Genomic DNA, 19,972 nt, shown 5'->3' on the forward strand with positions numbered 1-19,972 from the left:
GTTACCTAATCATAATGCAACTGCATATGAGTGATGCCTAGACATTATTAGATAATTTGTGGACAAGGCAGTAAGATGATCTTGGGGACTCAGTGAAAAGTTAGACTGGAATGAAATACCAGGTCCATATAACTTAGTTGACTAAAGGCAGTTTTTACAAATACACAAGGTACTTAGGGTGAAGTGTCCAAGCTTCCCTTAGTCTGATACCATCAGTGTGGCCACCAAACTGAGCAAGAATCATTTAAGGAATGAGAGAGACTCAGGAAACCATACTTAGTAAACACCAATATCCCCGCATGAAAACCTCTGGTCACATTTGCTAAAAAGAATCCTCTGAACTTTTTGCAGTCATCTGTAACTCCTATAAGATTTATAGAAGCCTCCCATCTAGCTCTCTGTAAGGCTTCTTGATCTCAACATCTTTCTGGCAGACTGATTTCTTTGCATTAAAAAAAAAAAAGGCCCATGGCATTACAAATGATAATTGCATCGTGGCACCGCCTATCGTGTGTACCAAACTCTTCACTCTCACATTTAAGATGCAACTGAACTGCTAAATACCTTTGATAATTGTTTTGCTTACACTCCAGATTGACCCAAAAAAATGAAATGAGCTACGGTCAAAATGAAAGCATAATTCTCTCCAAATGCCCATAACTATCAACAAATAAGTTAAACCATTAAATAATTTAAATAAATGATTTGAAGGGCGCCTGGGTGGCTCAGTGGGTTAAGTGTCTGACTTTGGCTCAGGTCACGATCTCACGGTTTGTGAGTTCGAGCCCCGTGTCAGGCTCTGTGCTGACAGCTTGGCGGAGCCCAGAGCCTGCTTTGTATTCTGTGTGTGTCTCTCTCTCTCTGGCCCTCCCCTGCTCACACTTTGTCTCTGTCTCTCAAAAGAAATGAATAAACGTTTAAAAAAAAATTTATAAATAAATAAATAAATAAATAAATAAATAAAAGATTTGAACCTGAGTGCGGCACTTCCTTGAGCTTATCAGACATTCAGTTATCACTGAGGTCGTAGAAAATTCCAGCTTTGGAGCAATTCCCTGAGTAAAAAAATTATAATAAAAAAAGGTATTATTAATTATTTCAATTTCTGAAAAAATAGAACTATTAGTGATAAAACCATGACCTGAAGTAACAAACACTTATCAAGACTTAGCCGCTTCATTTGTTAGTTTGACCTTCCTACTAAGACTAAAGACAACACAGTGATGCTAAATGTTAGCAAGTAACAGTTTCATTGCTGATGATTCCCTTACAAGTGATTATATTACCTTTATGTAAAACATAATGCTTTTTCCATTTTCCAGTATTTCCCTGTCAAATTATTCTAAGATTTTTAAACTATGATACAATAATACTAAAGTCAGAAATATATAAAAACACTTAATGGATTTGAGCTCTTTTTACTGTTACAAATTAACTTACTTAACTACACAATCAAGAAGTACTTTGGTGGCGCTTAGGTGGGTTAGTTGGTTAAGCATCTGACCTTGATTTCGGCTCAGGTCGTGACCTCATTGTTCGTGAGATGCAGCCCCGCACTGGGGCTCTGAGCTATTAGCTTGCAATGCTTGGGATTCTCCCTCTCCTCTATCTCTCTGCCCCTCCCTCCTCCTCCTCCTGCTTGTGCTCTCTCTCTCTTTTTCAAAATAAATAAACTTAAAAAAAATACTTTGGACACTCTCCTCATGTTAAAAAAAATTACACCTTGTAGATATGCAGTTCTTGAAACAGAAGAAAGATAAGTCTCTACCAACTCCGCCAACATTTCTCCCCTTAATGTATGAGTTACATTCAGATCTATGAATGAATCTGGCTTCTATTGCTCGCAACATTTCAAACATCAGCTTTAACGCTGTTTTGAAATAAGTGGAGACAAATGGTAAAATTCAAAGGAACAGTCACAAAGCACCTGCCGAAATATTTGGAAGCACACAAATCACACATTCACCAAAACATGAAAAGATATTGTGTATGCCCAGTGCAACTTCATTCTAATGTAGAAGTCAGATATTCGTCCTCTACAAACCCAGCCTTTGACCTACTAACTTGAGAATTTCAAACATCACACATTACAGAAAAGGTAAATATGAGTTGCCTGACAATTAACCAAATGATTGTTTTTCTGCAATTCTCTTTTATTAATGATGCCCACCATGCCTATTTATTAGTTATCTATTGCTACACAGCATATTACTTAGTAGTTTATAACGAAATGTACATGCTTATTATTTCACATACTTTCTATGGGTCAGGAATCTGGCAGAAGCTGAACTGGGTGGTTCTTGGCTCAAAATCTCTCATGAGATTGCAGTCAAGATGTTTGGGCTGCCGTTATCTGAAGGTTTACCGGGGGCAAGAGGATCTGCTTCCTAAGAAGGCTCATTCACACAGCTGTTGGCTGGAGGCCTCAGTTCTTTTCTAGTTTTTAGCAAGAGGACTCAGCTCCTCAACACATAAACATCCTGAGTGTCTTCATGACACGGCAGCTAACTTCTCCCAAAGCAAAGCAAGGAGAAAGCCACAATTGTTATTATGACTTACTCACCTAACTCTAACACTGTCACATCTATCTCATTGTATTCATTACAGCCCTGAAGTACAGCCCACACTCAAGGACAAAGGAGTTAGACTTCCTTTTCAGCGGAGGAATGTCAAACATTTGTGGACATATTTTATTTCATTTTTTAAAAAATTTTTAAATGTTTGTTTATTTTTGAGAAAGAGAGAGAGAAAGAGAGACAAAGCGAGCGGGGAAGGGGCAGAGAGAGGAGACACAGAGTCAGAAGCAGGCTCCAGGCTCTCAGCTATCAGCATGGAGCACGACACAGGGCTCAAACTCACAAATGGTGAGATCACGACCTGAGCCAAAGTCAGACACTTAACCAACTGAGCCACCCAGGCGCCCCTTATTTCATTTTTAATGTTTTTATTTATTTTTGAGAGAAAGAGAGACAGAGTGTGAGCAGGGGAGGGACACAGAAGGAGGGAGACACAGAATCTGAAGCAGGATCCAGGCTCTGAGCTATCAGCACAGAGCCCGATGTGGGGCTCAAACCCACAAACCATGAGATCATGACCTGAACCGAAGTCAGATGCCACCCAGGTGCCCCATGGTGGACTTATTTTAAAACCACCAGTCTACCCTCTGACCACAAGTTACTTAGACTCCTTTCATGTGTAAACTAAACTCATGCCCTATAAAGAAAAAAGAAAAAAAGAAAAGGGAAAGAAAGAAAGCAAAGCAAAGCAAAGTCTCATCCTTTTACAACTTCAGCTTGAAATCCAGGATGTTGGCATCTAAGTCAAGTCCTTATTCAACCTCCACAGATGTGGTCCTTTAAGAGCAGTTCTGACAATACAGTCCCTCACAGTTGGAAGACTTGTGAACCAAAGAGACAAGATGTCTGCCCCACATATACCCAAAATACACATGTACAGCAGGCATAGGATAACCACTACAGATATTCTTATTCACAAAAGGAGAAAACAAGAGGCAAACAGGAATCACTGGTCCATTGAAATTCTAAAATCCAGCCAGGAAAATGTTAGAAGTTCCTTGATTAGAAGTTTAGCCCTGTTCCTGATCAGAAATAACTATTCTCTGGGCTCCTCTGGGCTCTTGCTTCCATCCTCTAAATTATCATTCCTTCCCAATGAGAGGTAGACCATATGTTAGAGCTGCACAGTGTTCTGAGTGTGAGTCCTGTCAACAGAATTCTGGGGGTCCAATTTTCATTTTGTGAGGTCTCTCTGCATTGCAGACCAAGCTGGCGGTATTTCCAACAATATAATGCTCTTTATTTTTTTTTTTAATTTTTTAACATTTATTTATTTTTGAGACAGAGAGAGAGAGCATGAACAGGGGAGGGTCAGAGAAAGAGGGAGACACAGAATCCGAAACAGGCTCCAGGCTCTGAGCTGTCAGCAAAGAGCCCAACGCGGGGCTCGAACCCACGGACCGCGAGATCATGACCTGAGCCAGAGTCGGACGCTTAACCGACTGAGCCACCCAGGCACCCCAATATAATGCTCTTTAAAAACATGTGTGGTGGGGCGCCTGGGTGGCGCAGTCGGTTAAGCGTCCGACTTCAGCCAGGTCACGATCTCGCGGTCCGTGAGTTCGAGCCCCGCGTCAGGCTCTGGGCTGATTGATGGCTCAGAGCCTGGAGCCTGTTTCCGATTCCGTGTCTCCCTCTCTCTCTGCCCCTCCCCCGTTCATGCTCTGTCTCTCTCTGTCCCAAAAATAAATAAACGTTGAAAAAATAAATAAATAAAAAAATAAACACATGTGTGGTTCTCCTATAAATCTTATTGCAGTTCACTCCATTAGACCAAAGCTGCACGCTTCTCTCCACTGGGCTTCTGCTGAGACTGCCCTTACGCATCTTCAAAAAAACCTGATATTTGATTAAATTATTTTCTAAGACAACATCTTGGATCTTTCTGAGATTTTAATGAAGGATTATATAGTCACACCCTAGGTTTCACCATCAGACCACAATTTCCCAAAAGTGCCTGGAATGATTTTTGCTCAGAAGTCAACCCTTAATTTTAGCATTATCTGCCATTGGGAAAAGTGGGGAATCTTCAGAAACAGTAAGTTCCAACTCCTTTTTGCTAAACAGCCTTTCCTTTTGCTTATCTCTCTCCTCTCATACTTTGCTATAAAGCAGCAAGAGAAAACTAAGCAGACCCTCTAACAATCTATCTGAAAGTCTTAGACCACTCATTTCCTTAAATATTTCTCTACATTACTGCAGATGACTATATGGCTAAATTTTCTGCCATTACATCACAAAGATTCCTCTTTTTATTTATTATTTATTATTTATTTTTAATTTTTTTAATGTTTATTTATTTTTGAGAGAGAGAGTATGAGCAGGGCAGGGGCAGAGACAAAGAGTGAGACACAGAATCTAAAGCAGGCTCCAGGCTCCAAGCTTTCAGCACAGAGCCTGATGCGGGGCTCAAACTCAAGAACGGTGAGATAATGACCTGAGCCAAAGTCAGATGCTTAGCCAACAGCCACCCAGATGCCCCAATAAAGATTCCTTTTAACCCTAATTCCAATAACATTTACCTTACTTTCTGCAAACACGCATCTGACAGTTTCTTCAAGACCTTTCAAGCTTTTACAAACATTCTAGCAAAGCCTTCCCAGCTTCTGCCCTCTCTGTACAGTTGCTTGAGTATCTTCACACATGGCAGTTGGCTTAGCCCAAAGTAAGCGATACAAGGGTGAGTGCAAGAAGAAAGCCACAATGCATTTAAAGACCTGGTCTCCAAGGTCCAATACTGTCACTTCACCACATTTTATCTGTTAGAGTCACTAAGTATAGTCTGTAGAATTAGCTCCACCTTTGGAAGAGAGAAGTATCAAATCATTTGTGGACGTATTTTATAACTACCATAGCCTGGATTGCAACTTATCACTTTACCCTTCCCCATATATTGCTGGTCACATAGTAAATACTCAGTGTTTTAGCCATTATTTTCACTGATCATTCAAAACCATTGTGTATCAGCTGGGGTTCTCTGGGAAAACAGAACTAATAGGAGAGGGAGGGAGAGAAAGAGAGAGAGAGTGCGCAAGATTTATTTTAAGGAATTGGCTCATGTAATTATGAGAGTGGCAAGTCCAAAATCCAGAGGGCAATCCAGAGGCTAGCAACTCAGACAAAAGTTGATATCACAGTCTTGTGTGTGAAATCTGTATGCAAGCTAGCCGGGTAAAATTTAGGTTGTATCTCTACCTTATAGTTTTCAGGCAGAATCCCTTATTGTTTGGGAAACCTTAGGTTTTGCTCTTCAGGCCTTCAACTAATTGGATGAGATCCACCTACATTGTCAATGGTAATCTCCTATACTTAAAGTCAACTGTTTGTAAACATTAATTACATCTACAAAATACTTTCACGGTAACATCTAGACTAGAGTTTGACGAAACAACTGGGCACCAAACCTAACCAAGTTGATGCCTAAAATTAATAATGACTCCATGTCAAATGTCAGTTCCTCTATGATGTCTATAAGATGTAATTCATTCATTCAATTCAATCAAGAGGCATTTGAGTACCTATTCCATGCAAAGTATTGTGTGAACGCTTAAATTTAAAGAAGAGAAAGCCACAGATCCTGTTTCTATGGAGTTCACAGTCTCCATAGGAGACTATCATCATCATCACCACTGTCATGATCTCCACAGCCATCATCATATCACTAACATTTATTGAGTGTTCTCTGTGCCAGGTACTGCTACAACCATTTACAAGGTTTCATTAATCCACCCAACAGCCTTATGATATCTTAATATTATAGTGCTTTGCTCAAATTTAGTCAGGTAGTCTGTGAGAGTGCCAGGATTTAATCTCAGATGTGATTGAATTCTTGCCACAGCAATGGGTTCAGGAAGACAGCCTAAGACTCAGACAGATGTCATAAGAATTCTGAGGAAGGGTACACTGTTGTCTGCCAGGACAACAAACTACTGATTGGAGTGTTTTATCCACTCACATTTAAAAACACTGGATACGACTAGATTTATATCTGCCGTTTTGCTGTTCAGTTTATACACATACCATGTATCTTTTGATTCTTCCATTCATTCTAGGGGTCTCACCTGTATATACATAGCTTAGTGGTCATCCTATGAACCTGTAAGGGTTCCACTCTGTTGATTACCTGTGTGTGGCTTGGGGAATACATTCAAAGACACAGCCAGATCTGTAGTTTCTACCGAGTTTCACTTTTTGCTGGGCTCGCACTGTCTCTCGTTTGCATATGCATAGTTTCACAGTCAGCCAGGAATGAGTGGAGAGCTGACCTCAGCCCTCCCTTACTTCTCTGTGAAATTGCTCCCTTACTTCTGTGAACCTTCTGGCAGATGGCTGCTCAATCTAACTGGAACAGCCTTCGGCCTATCAAAACTATGTGGTTTCTTCATCCATTTGCATCCAAATCCACCACATTTAGTTGGTGAAAACACACTGTTTGCCCTTAGGATTCTGACACCAATTCCCATGTGTGGGTTTTCCAACATCAGCAAGCAATTCTCTGTGACACCAGATAGGGGTCCTATAATTTAACTCAGTTCTAACACTACATGGGGATAGTATCAGATCCCACAGGTTAAGGATCAGTCCTACGAGACTGTACCTACCCCACTTCAGATGTCATCCTAACTCTAGGTTGTCGCCTGTGTTTCTGACCAATCAGCTATAATTTGGAGGTCTCCATGCCCTTCTCCCCTGGTTCAATTAATTGGCTAGAGAAGCTCACAAAACACAGGAAAACAGTTTACTGTTTACCAATTTATTATAAATGAATATGATAAAGGATACAGCTGAACATCCAGATGGAAGAGATTCATAGAGCAAAGTAGGTGGGAAGGGACATGGAGCTCCCATGCCCTCTCTAGGCACAGAACTCTCGCAGCACCTGCCTCAGACGTTCACCTAAGAGCTCTCTAAACCAAACCCCTGTGGGTTTTTGTGGAGGCTTCAGTACTATATCCACAATTGATTAATTACTGGCCATTGGTGTTTTAATGCAATCTCCAGCCTCATATACCCTCCCCACAGGTCAGGGTGCTGGAAGTTCCAACCCTCTAACACATGTTTGTTCTCCCTGGCAATTAACCCTATCTATCTAGGCTATCTAGGGGCCTTTCAAAAGTTACCTCAAAAACATAACAAAACAAGTAAAACACCTTTATTGCTCCTACCACTTAGAAAATTCCAAGGGTTTTGGAAGTTCTGTGCCAGAAAAAGGATAAAACCAAATATATATTTCTTAGATCAATGAAACAGAATAGAGAACCCAGAAATGGACCCACAAATGTATGGCCAACTAATCTTTCACAAAACAGGAAAGAATATCCAATGGAATAAAGACAGTCTCTTTAGCAAGTGGTGTTGGGAAAACTGTACAGCAACATGCAGAAAAATGAACCTGGACCACTTTCTTACACCATACAAAAATAAACTCAAAATAGATGAAAGACCTAAACGTAAGACAGGAAGCCATCAAAATTCTAGAGGAGAAAGTAGGTTAACAACCTCTCTGACCTCGTCCATAGAAACTTCTTACTTGACATATCTCCAGAAGCAAGGGAAACAAAAACAAAAAATGAACTATTGGGACCATCATCTGGACAGTGAAGGAAACAACACAAAACTAAAAGGCAACCAACAGAATGGGAGAAGATATTTGCAAATGACATTTCACATAAAGGGTTAGTATCCAATATCTATAAAGAACGTATCAAACTCAATACCCCAAAAATAAATAATCCAGTGAAGAAATGGGCAAAAGACAAGAATAGACACTTTTCCAAAGAAGACATCCAGATGGCCAACCGACACATGAAAAAATACTCAACATCACTCATCATCAGGGAAATACAAATTAAAACCACAATGAGGTATCACCTCATACCAGTTAGAATGGCTAAAATTAACAACTCAGGCAACAAGAGATGCTGGCGAGGATGCGGAGAAAGAGGATCTCTTTTGCACTGCCAGTGGGAATGCAAACTAGTGCAGCCACTCTGGAAAACGGTATGGAGGTTCCTCAAAAAGTTAAAAATAGAACTACCCTACGACCCAGCAACTGCACTACTAGGTATTTATCCAAGGGATACAGGTGTGCTGTTTCAAAGGGGCACATGTACCCCAATGTTTATAGCAGCGCTATTGACAATAGCCAAAATATGGAAAGAGCCCAAATGTCCATCGACAGATGAATGGATAAAGAAGATGTGTTATAAAAAAAAAAAAAAAGAAGAAGATGTGGTATGTATATATACAATGGAGTATTACTCAGCAATCAAAAAGAATGAAATCTTGCCATTTGCAACTATGTGGATGGAACTAGAGGGTATTATGCTAAGCGAAATAAGTCAGAGAAAGACAAATATCATATGACTTCACTCATATGAGGAATTTAAAATACAAAACAGATGAACATAAGGGAAGGGAAGCAAAAATAATATAAAAGCAAGGAGAGGGACAAAACATAAGAGACTCTTAAATATGGAGAACAAACAGAGGGTTACTGGAGGGGTTTGGAGGGGCAATGTGCTAAATGGGTAAGGGGCATTATGGAGGACACTTATTGGGAAGAGCACTGGGTGTTATACATAGGGAGGAATCACTGGAATCTACTCCTGAAATCATCATTGCACTATATGCTAACTGACTTGGATATAAATTAAAAATAAATAAATATTTTTTAAAAATTACAACATCACAGTCTTACTGCCCAAACCTGATTCCGACCCCTCTGGCAGCAGAGCTGTTGATTTTTCTGCCCAACCCCAGGACTGGTGAAGGCACAATTTCTCACTGGCCAATTAGGGTATGGAAGCTGTCTCAGGCAAGAAGGCCACATGTTCCTGCCATTTTTATCCAAATCTTTAGCCATTATTTAAGTATAAACACTTAATCTGTCTTTTTTTTTTAATTCCAGTTAGTTAACATACAGTGTAATATTAGTTTCAGGTGTACAATACAGTGATTCAACACTTGCTTATAACCTTAAACAGGCTTAATCTGTCTTAATTGCCAGTTTTCAGTGTCCTAAAACTGGTGCTTATGACAATTTTGTCCAGTTTTATACTTATTTTGTATGGAGAGAGGAATAGTCAACCTCTTCACACCACCATTACCAGAAGTAATTATATGTATGTGTATACATATATATGTGTGTGTGTGTGTGTGTGTGTGTGTGTGTGTGTGTGCGCGTGTGTGTATTTTTTGTCTTAGTAATCCAACATCTGAATGTATGTAAAAGTAACCCAAAGTAAATGAAGAAGATACCTATTAACGGTCCATACTTTTATGTTTATATTGTCAATTTGGTATAATATAGCCTTTTAAATTTCTTTCAAAACACCATAATTTTTTTTAAATGTTTATTTACTTTTGAGAGAGAGAAAGACAGAGCATGCATAGGGGAGGGGCAGAGAGAGAGGGAGACAGAATCTGAGGCAGGCTCCAGACTGCATGCTGTCAGTACAGAGCCTGACATGGGGCTTGAACTCACCAACCATGAGATAATGACCTGAGCTGAAGTCAGATGTTTAACCAACTGAGCCACCCAGGTGCCCTCAAAACACCATAATGTTAAAATCAGATTTTTTTTTCATTGCAGGCTTCCATACATTTGCTGAAACACTCTTTGAAGGTTTTTATAATAGAAGATAGCTAACTGACACTGAAAATATCTCAAAGGAAGTATATTTTCATAGATTTACTAGTCAACTTTTACACTTCCAGCACGCTGAAGTTGCTATTTCCAAGGACAGAGCGTATCATAAATCTAGACCTACAGGGAAAACTATTTAATTCACCATATTGGCTCAAATATCACCCCATTTCCCTTACTCAAACAACTTAAACATTTTATAAAATTAGTAAAAAAATGTTTGCCCAAATTATTTGAACCTATACATCTTTTGCTTTTTTCTTCTTTGAAATAGCAGGGTCTTCTCTCAGCTTCTCTAAGTGGAAGACATTTTCAGGGATAAAAATATGTGTAAATCACCCAACAAAAGTTGAACGGAGTTGGAGGAAAGGATGGAAGAATTGGCTATCACATTGTAGCTTTCACATTTAGTTATATGAATATATATTTCCATGACATGAACATACAACAATCTATCCAAACTCCTACTAATGAACATTTAAATTATTGCAATTTTTCACTATTATGAACCATGCTATCAGTGAACACCCCTAGAAAATCTCTTAGTATACCAGACAGAATACATCCCCCAGGTACACACCAGAAGGCAACAGGCTATGAGAATCTTTGCCTTTATTAGATGATTCTGAACTGTGGTAGTTTTCACACTTCTGATAGTGTCAGATTTTATTAAATTTTACCAATCTTATGGCTACAAAAATGAAATCATACGGTTTTTTTCATTTGGATTTCCCCATATGCTGATGAGATTCAGCACCTTTTCAAATGTTTATTAGTCATTCTTCTGAGGGAATAATAAAAGAGAAAAGAGAGATAGGGAATGTGGGGAGGCAGGACGCAGGTGGCAGAAGGAAAAAAGAGAAATCTGAATAATACAAGGCAAAATAACACTTGTTAATTCTAGATGAAAGATGCATAGGTTCTGTTATATCATTTTCATTCAGATTTATGTTTAAAATAACATCATAATTTCATTAAAAATTATGTTTTGAACCAAATTAAACTTTGAATCAGTTCTTCACATTTCAGGTATTAAAGGCTATATGGTGCTTTTAACAGTGATCCCATATCACAAATTGATTCCGAAAATAGTAAGCACTTACTCGAAGGCCAGAAATCCTCCTCATGGTAACCTGGCGGTTTGAATCATGGTGTCCAGAAATTTGGTTTGGACCCGGGAACATGAAATCTCGTGTATTTTCATCATATGTAGACAGTGTTTCACCCACTACAAAAAAGATATACTATGACTCAAACTATAACAAAATATTCTATTCAGAAGCAAAATCATCAGGTACAAAAATATATAGTGCCTGATGCTTTACTGAAATATCTGCTTCATGTCATGTTTGTTTGTTTTCCTATGAAAGGAAAATTTAAAGCAAGTTATGTTAAATGGATTCCTTATTCAGAAATGTAGTACATAATGACATTCTCCTTTCCCTTTATAGAAGGGAGATGTTCATGTAAATTTTATGAGTACCTACATGTTTCTAGAGAAAAAAAGTCCTTGTAAACCTATCAAGTTGGTATGACATTTATACAAACCTGAAACTTAATTACTATCTCCACAAATTTTTTCTACCTTCCATTCCTTTCTACCTGACATTATAAGACATTACGGTACATGTTGGAAAAAAATGTAGACATTCTCTAGAATTTATGGTTACCTGAATTATGTATATATGTAATATTCAAAATCTTTAAGATTACTAATTTTCATTAACATATAGTTCTCCATTTTTCACATAAAATAATTATTTAAGGTAGATTTTTCCTATAATCATAGAAGTAAATAACAAAAATCAAGCCAGTCTCCATATTTTAATTCTACCTATCCCAGAGATTTGTAGTATTTACTAAACAGTTAAGGTTTTATTCCCCTCCATTCCTAGTAACAGTCAACACACAAAAAAAGGATAATTACTTTATCAACAAAAAAATAGAGTTTGGGAAAAATCACAAAAACTCAGAAGTCAGTTTTTATGAATGTCCCAAAATATGCTAGAATGATAGCATGTAATTTTCCATTTTCCATTATTACTATTTATTCAATCTTAGAACAATATGTTCAAATACTATTTATGTCAATCTTTCTGAATATAGTATTTTCATCTATTGACATTTTACATTTATGGACCAATACTAGAAACTCAACATTGTTCTTAATTTGGGAAGGAGGGGAAAAGATGGTATTTTTAAGAAGCATTCTTTTAAATGGGTTTGCACATCAATTACCTTATCAAAATATAATACAGTACCTGGTGGAACTAGTTGAATCAACTCAAACAATGCAGTATCATCTGAAAGTTTAAAGAAAAATTTCCTTAGACAAATTAATAATAAACAAAAATTAGTTACTCTAATCACAAGTCTCTAAAAGTCAAAGTAATTGCCAGGTAGACTACATATATGTTTATATCTTAGTATACTGTGTGTGAAAATATATATATACGTATACATATGTATACATATGCATAAATATACATATGTATATATACATATATACATATGTATATGTATACATATGTATATATGTATATATACATACATATGTATATGTATACATATGTATATATATGTGTGTGTGTGTGTATATATATATACATACATATATATTTTGGTTGCCATGTCTCTTAGGGCTTTACTATTCTATAGTGGAGATTAACCCTTCAACCTCTCTGGAGTTTTTCTGATTTTTTTTAATTTTATTTTTTTAGAGCAGTTTTAGGTTTACAACAAAACTAGAGAGGGAAGTACAGAGATTTCCCATATATCTCTGTCCCCACACATGCACAGCCTCCCTACTATCAACCTCACTCACAGGAATGGCACGTTTTTGTTTTGTTTTGTTTTGTTTTTACCAAGGATAAACCCCCATAGTTCCATCATAATCACCCAAAGTCCATAGTTTACCTTAGGGTTCAGTCTTGGTGATGTATACTCTGTGGGTTTGGACAAATGTATAATGACATATTCCATCGTTATAGTATCACCCATAGTATTTTCACTTCCCTGATTTTCCTCTGTGCTCTTGCCTATTCATCTCTCTGTTCCACTTCAATTTGCCTCCACAAGCAACCACTGATCTTTTCATTGTCTCCAGTTTTGCCTTTTCCAGAATGTCATGTAGTTAGAATCATATAGCATTCAGGTTTTTCCCATTGGCTTCTTTCACTCAGTAACACACATTTCAGGGTCCTTCATGTTATTGATGGCTTGATAGCTCATTTCTTTTTCTTAAATGTTTATTTATTTATTTATTTTTTTGGTCGGGGTGGGGGAGGTGGCACAGCAAGAGAAAGAGACAATCCCAAGCAGGTTCCATGATCTCAGCACAGAGTCCAATGCAGGGCTCAAACTCACACACTGTGAGATCATGACCTGAGCCGAAATCAAGAATGGGACACTTAACCAACTGAGCTACCCAGGTGCCCTGATAGCTCATTTCTTTTAAGTGTTGAATAATATTCATTGTCTGGATATACCACACTTTATTTATCCATTCATCTACTAGGGAGCATCTTGGTTGCTTCCAAGTTTTGACAGTTATAAAAAAAGGCTTCTATAAACAAGCTTGTGGAGAAAGGAGTTCAGGTGGTGGAGGAGCAGGGAGACCTTCAGCTTGTCTCGTCCCTCAAATAAAGCAAGTTATCGAATAACTCTGAACACCCAAGAAATCAATCAGAGGTCTGAGAGAACAAAAAGTGCAAATCTACAGGTAGAAAAATGACCACCTTCTGGAAGGAGAGAGTTTAGTTGGGGGAGACATAGCTGTGGGTACAGAGGCTGTGAGGGAGCCTGCTTACAGAGGCTACTGCAAAGTATTATAAGCAGCAGAGTACAAAATCTGAACTTTTAGAAGTCCACTACCATGTGGGATGTGCCTGGATTAAAGGTGCTCAGGTGACAAACCAGGGCAGAATCCCAGGAGTGACAGCATGGTCTGAGGATCCGCTGAGTCACAAGAAAGACGGGTCAGGCCAACCTGCTGCACTGTTCCCAAGCATAGGAGTGGGGACTCGGGCTGAGGGCAGTGAGCTAAGGCAGGGTGCTGGCTTTCTGCTCTGTTTTGACATAAACTCTGAACCACTGCGGGGTCTGTGACTGCTTTCCTCACACTGGATGGCAAAGGGCAAAAGCATAGCAAGATGCTCCCCCAGGGGAACAGCTTGGGTCCCTGTGCAGGATTCCCTAAAATTTGTGTAGTTTTGAAACTTAGTCGTGTGCCTGAGATAAAAAAGCTCAGATCAGGCAGGGTGAACGCATGGTTCTCATGAAAACCAGGTACACAAGAGGGGTGACTACTCTTCTGTGAGGGTTTGTTGAAGAGTGGGAGGTGTGAACTTTCAGCTCCAGGGCTAGGGAGCTGTGCATCCTGTCCATCTGAACTGAAGCAAAACAGCGCCACCTAGTGGAGGATGGAGCCACGTACACAAAGCACAACCCCCTCCTTTTCACCCCGTCCCGGCCCATTTTCCCTGAAACAAGTCAGCCTGAAAATCAGCACAGAAGGTCGGTCCCCCAGAAGACTAGCACAAACAACTCAACACCAAGTCTATTGATCATAGAATGTTGCAAAGCTTCAGCTCTAGGGGAAACGGGATCTAACTTCCTTTTTACTTTCATCCCTTTTTATTATTATTAATTTTCTCAAGTATCTTCTTAGTTTTTCTCAAGTTCTTTTTTCTGTTATCTATTTTCTCTATTCTATTCTATTTTATATTACTTATACTTTTGGATCTAGATTCTTTTTTTAAAATATTTATTTATTTTTGAGAGAGAGAGAGAGACAGAGCACGAGAGGGAGAAGGGCAAAGAGAGAGGGAGACACAAAATTCAAAGCAGGCTCCAGGCTCTGAGCTGTCATCACAGAGCCTGATGTGGCTCTCAAACCTAACCCATGGACCGTGAGATCGTGACCTGAAGTCAGACACTTAACCAACTGAGCCACCCAGGCACCCCTAGATCTAGATTCTTTTAACAAGCAGAACAAAACACACCACGGATCTAGTTTTTTGATTTTGGTTTTTGTTTTTTTGTCTTGGTTTTTTTTTCTTTCTTCTATTCTTTTCTGGACAAAATGATGAGACAGAAAAATTCACTCCAAAAGAAAGAACAGGAAGTAGAACTCACAGCCAGGATTTAATCAGTACAGATATAAGTAAGATGTCTGAACTAGAATTTAAAACAATGATTATGAGAAATAAATAAATAAATAAATAAATAAGTAAAACAATGATTATGAGGATACTAGCTGAGCTTGAAAAAAGCATACAAGACACCAGAGAATCCCTTTGCAGAGATGAAAGAACTAAAATCTAGTCAGGCTAAAATAAAAAATGGTAAAACCAAGATGCAAACCCAAATGAAGGCCATAAAAATGGGGATGGACGAAGCAGAGGAGCAGAGTAATATAGAAGGTAAAATTATGGAAAATAATGAAGATGAAAAGAGGGAAAGAAAAGTAATGGATCACAAAGGTATACTCAGGGAATTCAGCAACTTAGTAAAATGTGACAAAATTCATACAGAAGGAATCCCAGAACATGAAGAGAGAGAAAAGGTGGCAGAAGGTTTATTCATAAAAATTATAGCTGAAGATTTCCCTAATCTGAGGAAAGACACAGACATCAAAATCCAAAAAGCACAGAGAACTCCCATTAAATTCCATAAAAGCCAACCATTGCCAAGGCATACAGTCAAATTCACAAAATACACAGACAAGGAAAGAATCCCAAAAGGAGCAAGGGAAAAAAGTCCGTAACCTACAAGGGAAGAAAAATCAGGTTCACAGCAGATCTATCTACAGAAATTTGGCAGGCCAGAAAGGAGTGGCAGGATATATTCAACGTGCTGAATTGGAAAAATATGCAGCCAAAAATTCTTTATCCGGCAAGGCTGTCATTCAGAATAGAAGGAGAGATAAAGAGTTTCCCAGACCAACAAAAACTAAAGAGGTTTGTGACCACTAAACCAACACAGCAAGAAATTTTAAGGGGGACTCTTTGAGTGGAGGAAAAAGACCAAAAGCAACAAAGATAAGAAAAGACCAGGGGCGCCTGGGTGGCTCAGTCAGTTAAGTGTCCTACTTCGGCTCAGGTCATGATATCATGGTCCGTGAGTTCAAGCCCCACGTCGAGCTCTGTGTTGACAGCTCAGAGCCTGGAGCCTGCTTCAGATTCTGTGTCTCCCTCTCTCTCTGACTTCCCCCGTTCATGCTCTGTCTCTCTCTGTCTCAAAAATCAATAAACATTAAAAAACATTAAAAAACATTAAAAAAGAGAAGACCAGAGAATGCCACCAGAAACACCAATTCTATAGGTAACACAATGGCACTAAATTCATACCTTTCCATAATCACTTTGAATGTAAAAGTTCTAAGTCAAAAGACCTAGGGTAACAGAATGGATAAAAACACAAGATCCATGTGTGTGTGTGTGTGTGTGTGTGTGTGTGTGTGTGTGTGTGTATACATACATATATATTCCCCCTAAGCAGAAAACCAACAAGGAAATGATGTCTTTGAATGGCACACTGGACCAGACAGACTTAACATATATTTGGAACATTCCATCCTAGGGGCATGTGGGTGGCTCAGTCAGTTAAGCATCTGACTCTTGATTTCAGCTCAGGTCATGATCTCATAGTTCATGGTATCAAGCCCTGTATCAGGCTCGGTGCTGACAGCATGGAGCCTAGCAGGCTCCTAGCAGGGATTCTCTCTCACCATCTCTACCCCTCCCCCATTCATATTCTCTCTCTCTCTCTCTCTCTCTCTCTCTCTCTCTCTCTGTCTCTCTCAAAATAAATAAATAAACTTTAAAAAATAAAGAACATTCCATCCTAAAGAAGCAGAATACCTATTATTTTCTAGTGCCCATGGAACATTCTCCAGAATAGATCACATTCTGGGTCAGAAATCAGCCCTCAACAAGTACAAAAAGATTGAGATCGTACCATGCATATTTTCAGATCACAACACTATGAAACTTGAAATCTACCACAAGAAAAAAAATTGGAAAGCCCTCAAATACATGATGGTTAAAGAACATCTTATTAAACAATGAACAGGTTAACCAGGAAATTAAAGAAGAAATAAAGAAATATATGGAAGCAAACAAAAATGAAAACATGACAGTCCAAAACCTTTGGAATACAGCAAAGGCAGTCCTAAGAGGGAAGTATATTGCAATTTAGGCCTATCTCAAGAAGCAAGAAAGGTCTCAAATATACAACCTAACCTTTTACCTAAAGGGGCTAGAAAAGGAACAGCAAATAAAGCCCTAGTCAGCAGAAGAAGGGAACTAATAAAGATTAGAGCAAAAATAAATGATATGGAGAGCCTTTCCCCTACAGTAGGAATGAGACAAAGATGTCCACTCTCATGATTACTATTTAACACAGTACTGAAGTCTTAGCCTCAGCAATCAGACAACAAAAAGAAATGAACAGCATCCAAATTGGCAAGGAAGGAGTCAAATTTTCACTATCTGAAGAAAACATAATATTCTGTGTAGAAACCTGAGCAATTCCTATCAAAATAACACCAGCATTCTTCACAGAGCTAGAACAAACAAACCTAAAATTTGCATGGAACCAGAAAAGCCCCTGAATAGCCAAAGTAATCTTGAAAAAGAAAACCAAAGCATCACAATCCTGGACTTCAAGCTGTAATTATCAAGACAGTATGGCACTGGCACAAAAACAGACACGCATATCAATGGAACAGAACAGACAACCCAGAAATGGACCCACAAACGTATGGCCAACTAATCTTTGACAAAGCAGGAAAGAATATCCAGTGGAATAAAGACAATCTCTTCAGCAAGTGGTCCTGGGAAAACTGGACAGCGACATGCAGAAAAATGAACCTGGACCACTTTCTTATACCATACACAAAAATAAACTCAAAATGGAAGAAAGACCTAAATGTAAGACAGGAAGCCATGAAAATCCTAGAGGGGAAAACAGGCAAAAACCTCTTTGACCTTGGCCACAGCAACTTCTTACTCAACACGTCTCTGGAGGCAAGGGAAACACAAGCAAAAATGAACTATTGGGACCTCATCAAAATTAAAAGCTTCTGCACAGCAAAGGAAACAATCAGCAAAACTAAAAGCCAACCAACAGAATTGGAGAAGATCTTTGCAAATGACATATCAAATAAAGGGTTAGGATCCAAAATCTATAAAGAACGTATCAAACTCAAAACCCAAAACACAAATAATCCAGTGAAGGAATGGGCAAAAGACATGAACAGGCACTTTTCCAAAGAAGACGTCCCAATGGCTAACAGACACATGAAAAAATGCTCAACATCACTCATCATCAGAGAAATACAAATGAAAACCACAATGAGGTATCACCTCACACCTGTCACAATGGCTAACATTAACAACTCAGGCAACAACAGATGTTGGCGAGGATGCAGAGAAAGAGGATCTCTTTTGCACTGCTGGTGGGAATGCAAACTAGTGCAGCCACTCTGGAAAACAGTATGGAGGTTCCTCGAAAAGTTAAAAATAGAACTACCCTACGACCCAGCAATTGCACTACTAGGTATTTATCCAAGGGATACAGGTGTGCTGTTTTGAAGGGGAACATGCACCCCAATGTTTATAGCAGTGCTATTGACAATAGCCAAAGTATGGAAAGAGCTCAAATGTCCATCGACAGATGAATGGATAAAGAAGATGTGGTATGGTACATATATATAATGGAGTATTACTTGGCAATCAAAAAGAATGAAATCTTGCCATTTGCAACTATGTGGATGGAACTAGAAGGTATTATGCTAAGTGAAATTAGTCAGAGAAAGACAAATATCATATGACTTCACTCATATGAGGAAGTTAAGATACAAAATAGATAAATACAAGGGAAGGGAAGCAAAAATAATATAGAAGCAGGGAGGGGAACAAAACATATGAGACTCTTAAATACAGAGAACAGAGGGCTGCTGGAGGGATTGTGGGGGGGTGGGCTAAATGGATGAGGGACATTAGGAATTTATAAATAAAAATAAACATTAAAAATTTTTTAAAAATTAAAAATAAATAAAACTAAAAAAAAAAAAGAAAGAAACCTGAAAGACTCCACCAATAAATTGCCAGAACTGATACATGAATTCAGCAAAGTCGCAGGGAATAAACCAATGCAGATATCTGTTGCATTTTTATACATCAATAATGAAGCAACAGAAAAAGAAATCAAGGGCTCTATCCCATTTACAATTGCACCAAAAAACATAAAATACCTAGGAATAAACCTAACTAAACAGGTAAAAGATCTGTACTCTGAAAACTAGAGAGCACTTATGAAAGAAATTGAGAGGACTTAAAGAAATGGAAAAGCATCCCATGCACATGGATCAGAAGAACAAACATTGTTAAAATGTCTATATTATCCAAAGCAATCTACATATTCAATACAATCCCTATCAAAATACCACAAGTATTTTTGCAGAGCTAGAACAAACAATCTTAAAATTTGTACGGAATCACAGAAGACCCTGAATAGCCAAAGCAATCCAGAAAAAGTAAAGCAAAGCTAGAGGCATCATGGTTCTAGGCTTCAAGCTATATTACAAAGCTGTAGTCATCAAAACAGTATGGTACTAGCACAAACACAGACACTTAGACAAATGGAACAGAATAGAAAACCCAAAAATGGACCCACAACTATATGGTCAACTAATCTTTGACAAAGCAGCAAAGAATGTCTAGTGGAAAAAAGACAGTCTCTT

General features: G+C 38.5%; 1 protein-coding gene across 5 annotated transcripts in view; it reads right to left on the minus strand.

Annotated features, from left to right (window-relative positions):
* The window catches only part of SPATA6 (spermatogenesis associated 6), a 143,142-nt gene that overhangs the window by 79,386 nt on the left and 43,784 nt on the right, over positions 1–19,972 (minus strand). For all 5 annotated transcript variants that reach the window (XM_045035804.1, XM_045035803.1, XR_006584261.1 and 2 more), the window contains exons 4-6: positions 12,486–12,527; positions 11,328–11,452; positions 975–1,055 (exon numbers count right to left, since the gene is read on the minus strand). In XM_045035804.1, coding sequence (XP_044891739.1) covers positions 975–1,055; positions 11,328–11,452; positions 12,486–12,527 — 248 coding nt within the window. The remainder of the gene's footprint in view (positions 1–974; positions 1,056–11,327; positions 11,453–12,485; positions 12,528–19,972) is intronic.

This window comes from Felis catus, chromosome C1, assembly GCF_018350175.1.
Source record: "Felis catus isolate Fca126 chromosome C1, F.catus_Fca126_mat1.0, whole genome shotgun sequence".
Lineage (NCBI taxonomy): Eukaryota > Metazoa > Chordata > Mammalia > Carnivora > Felidae > Felis > Felis catus.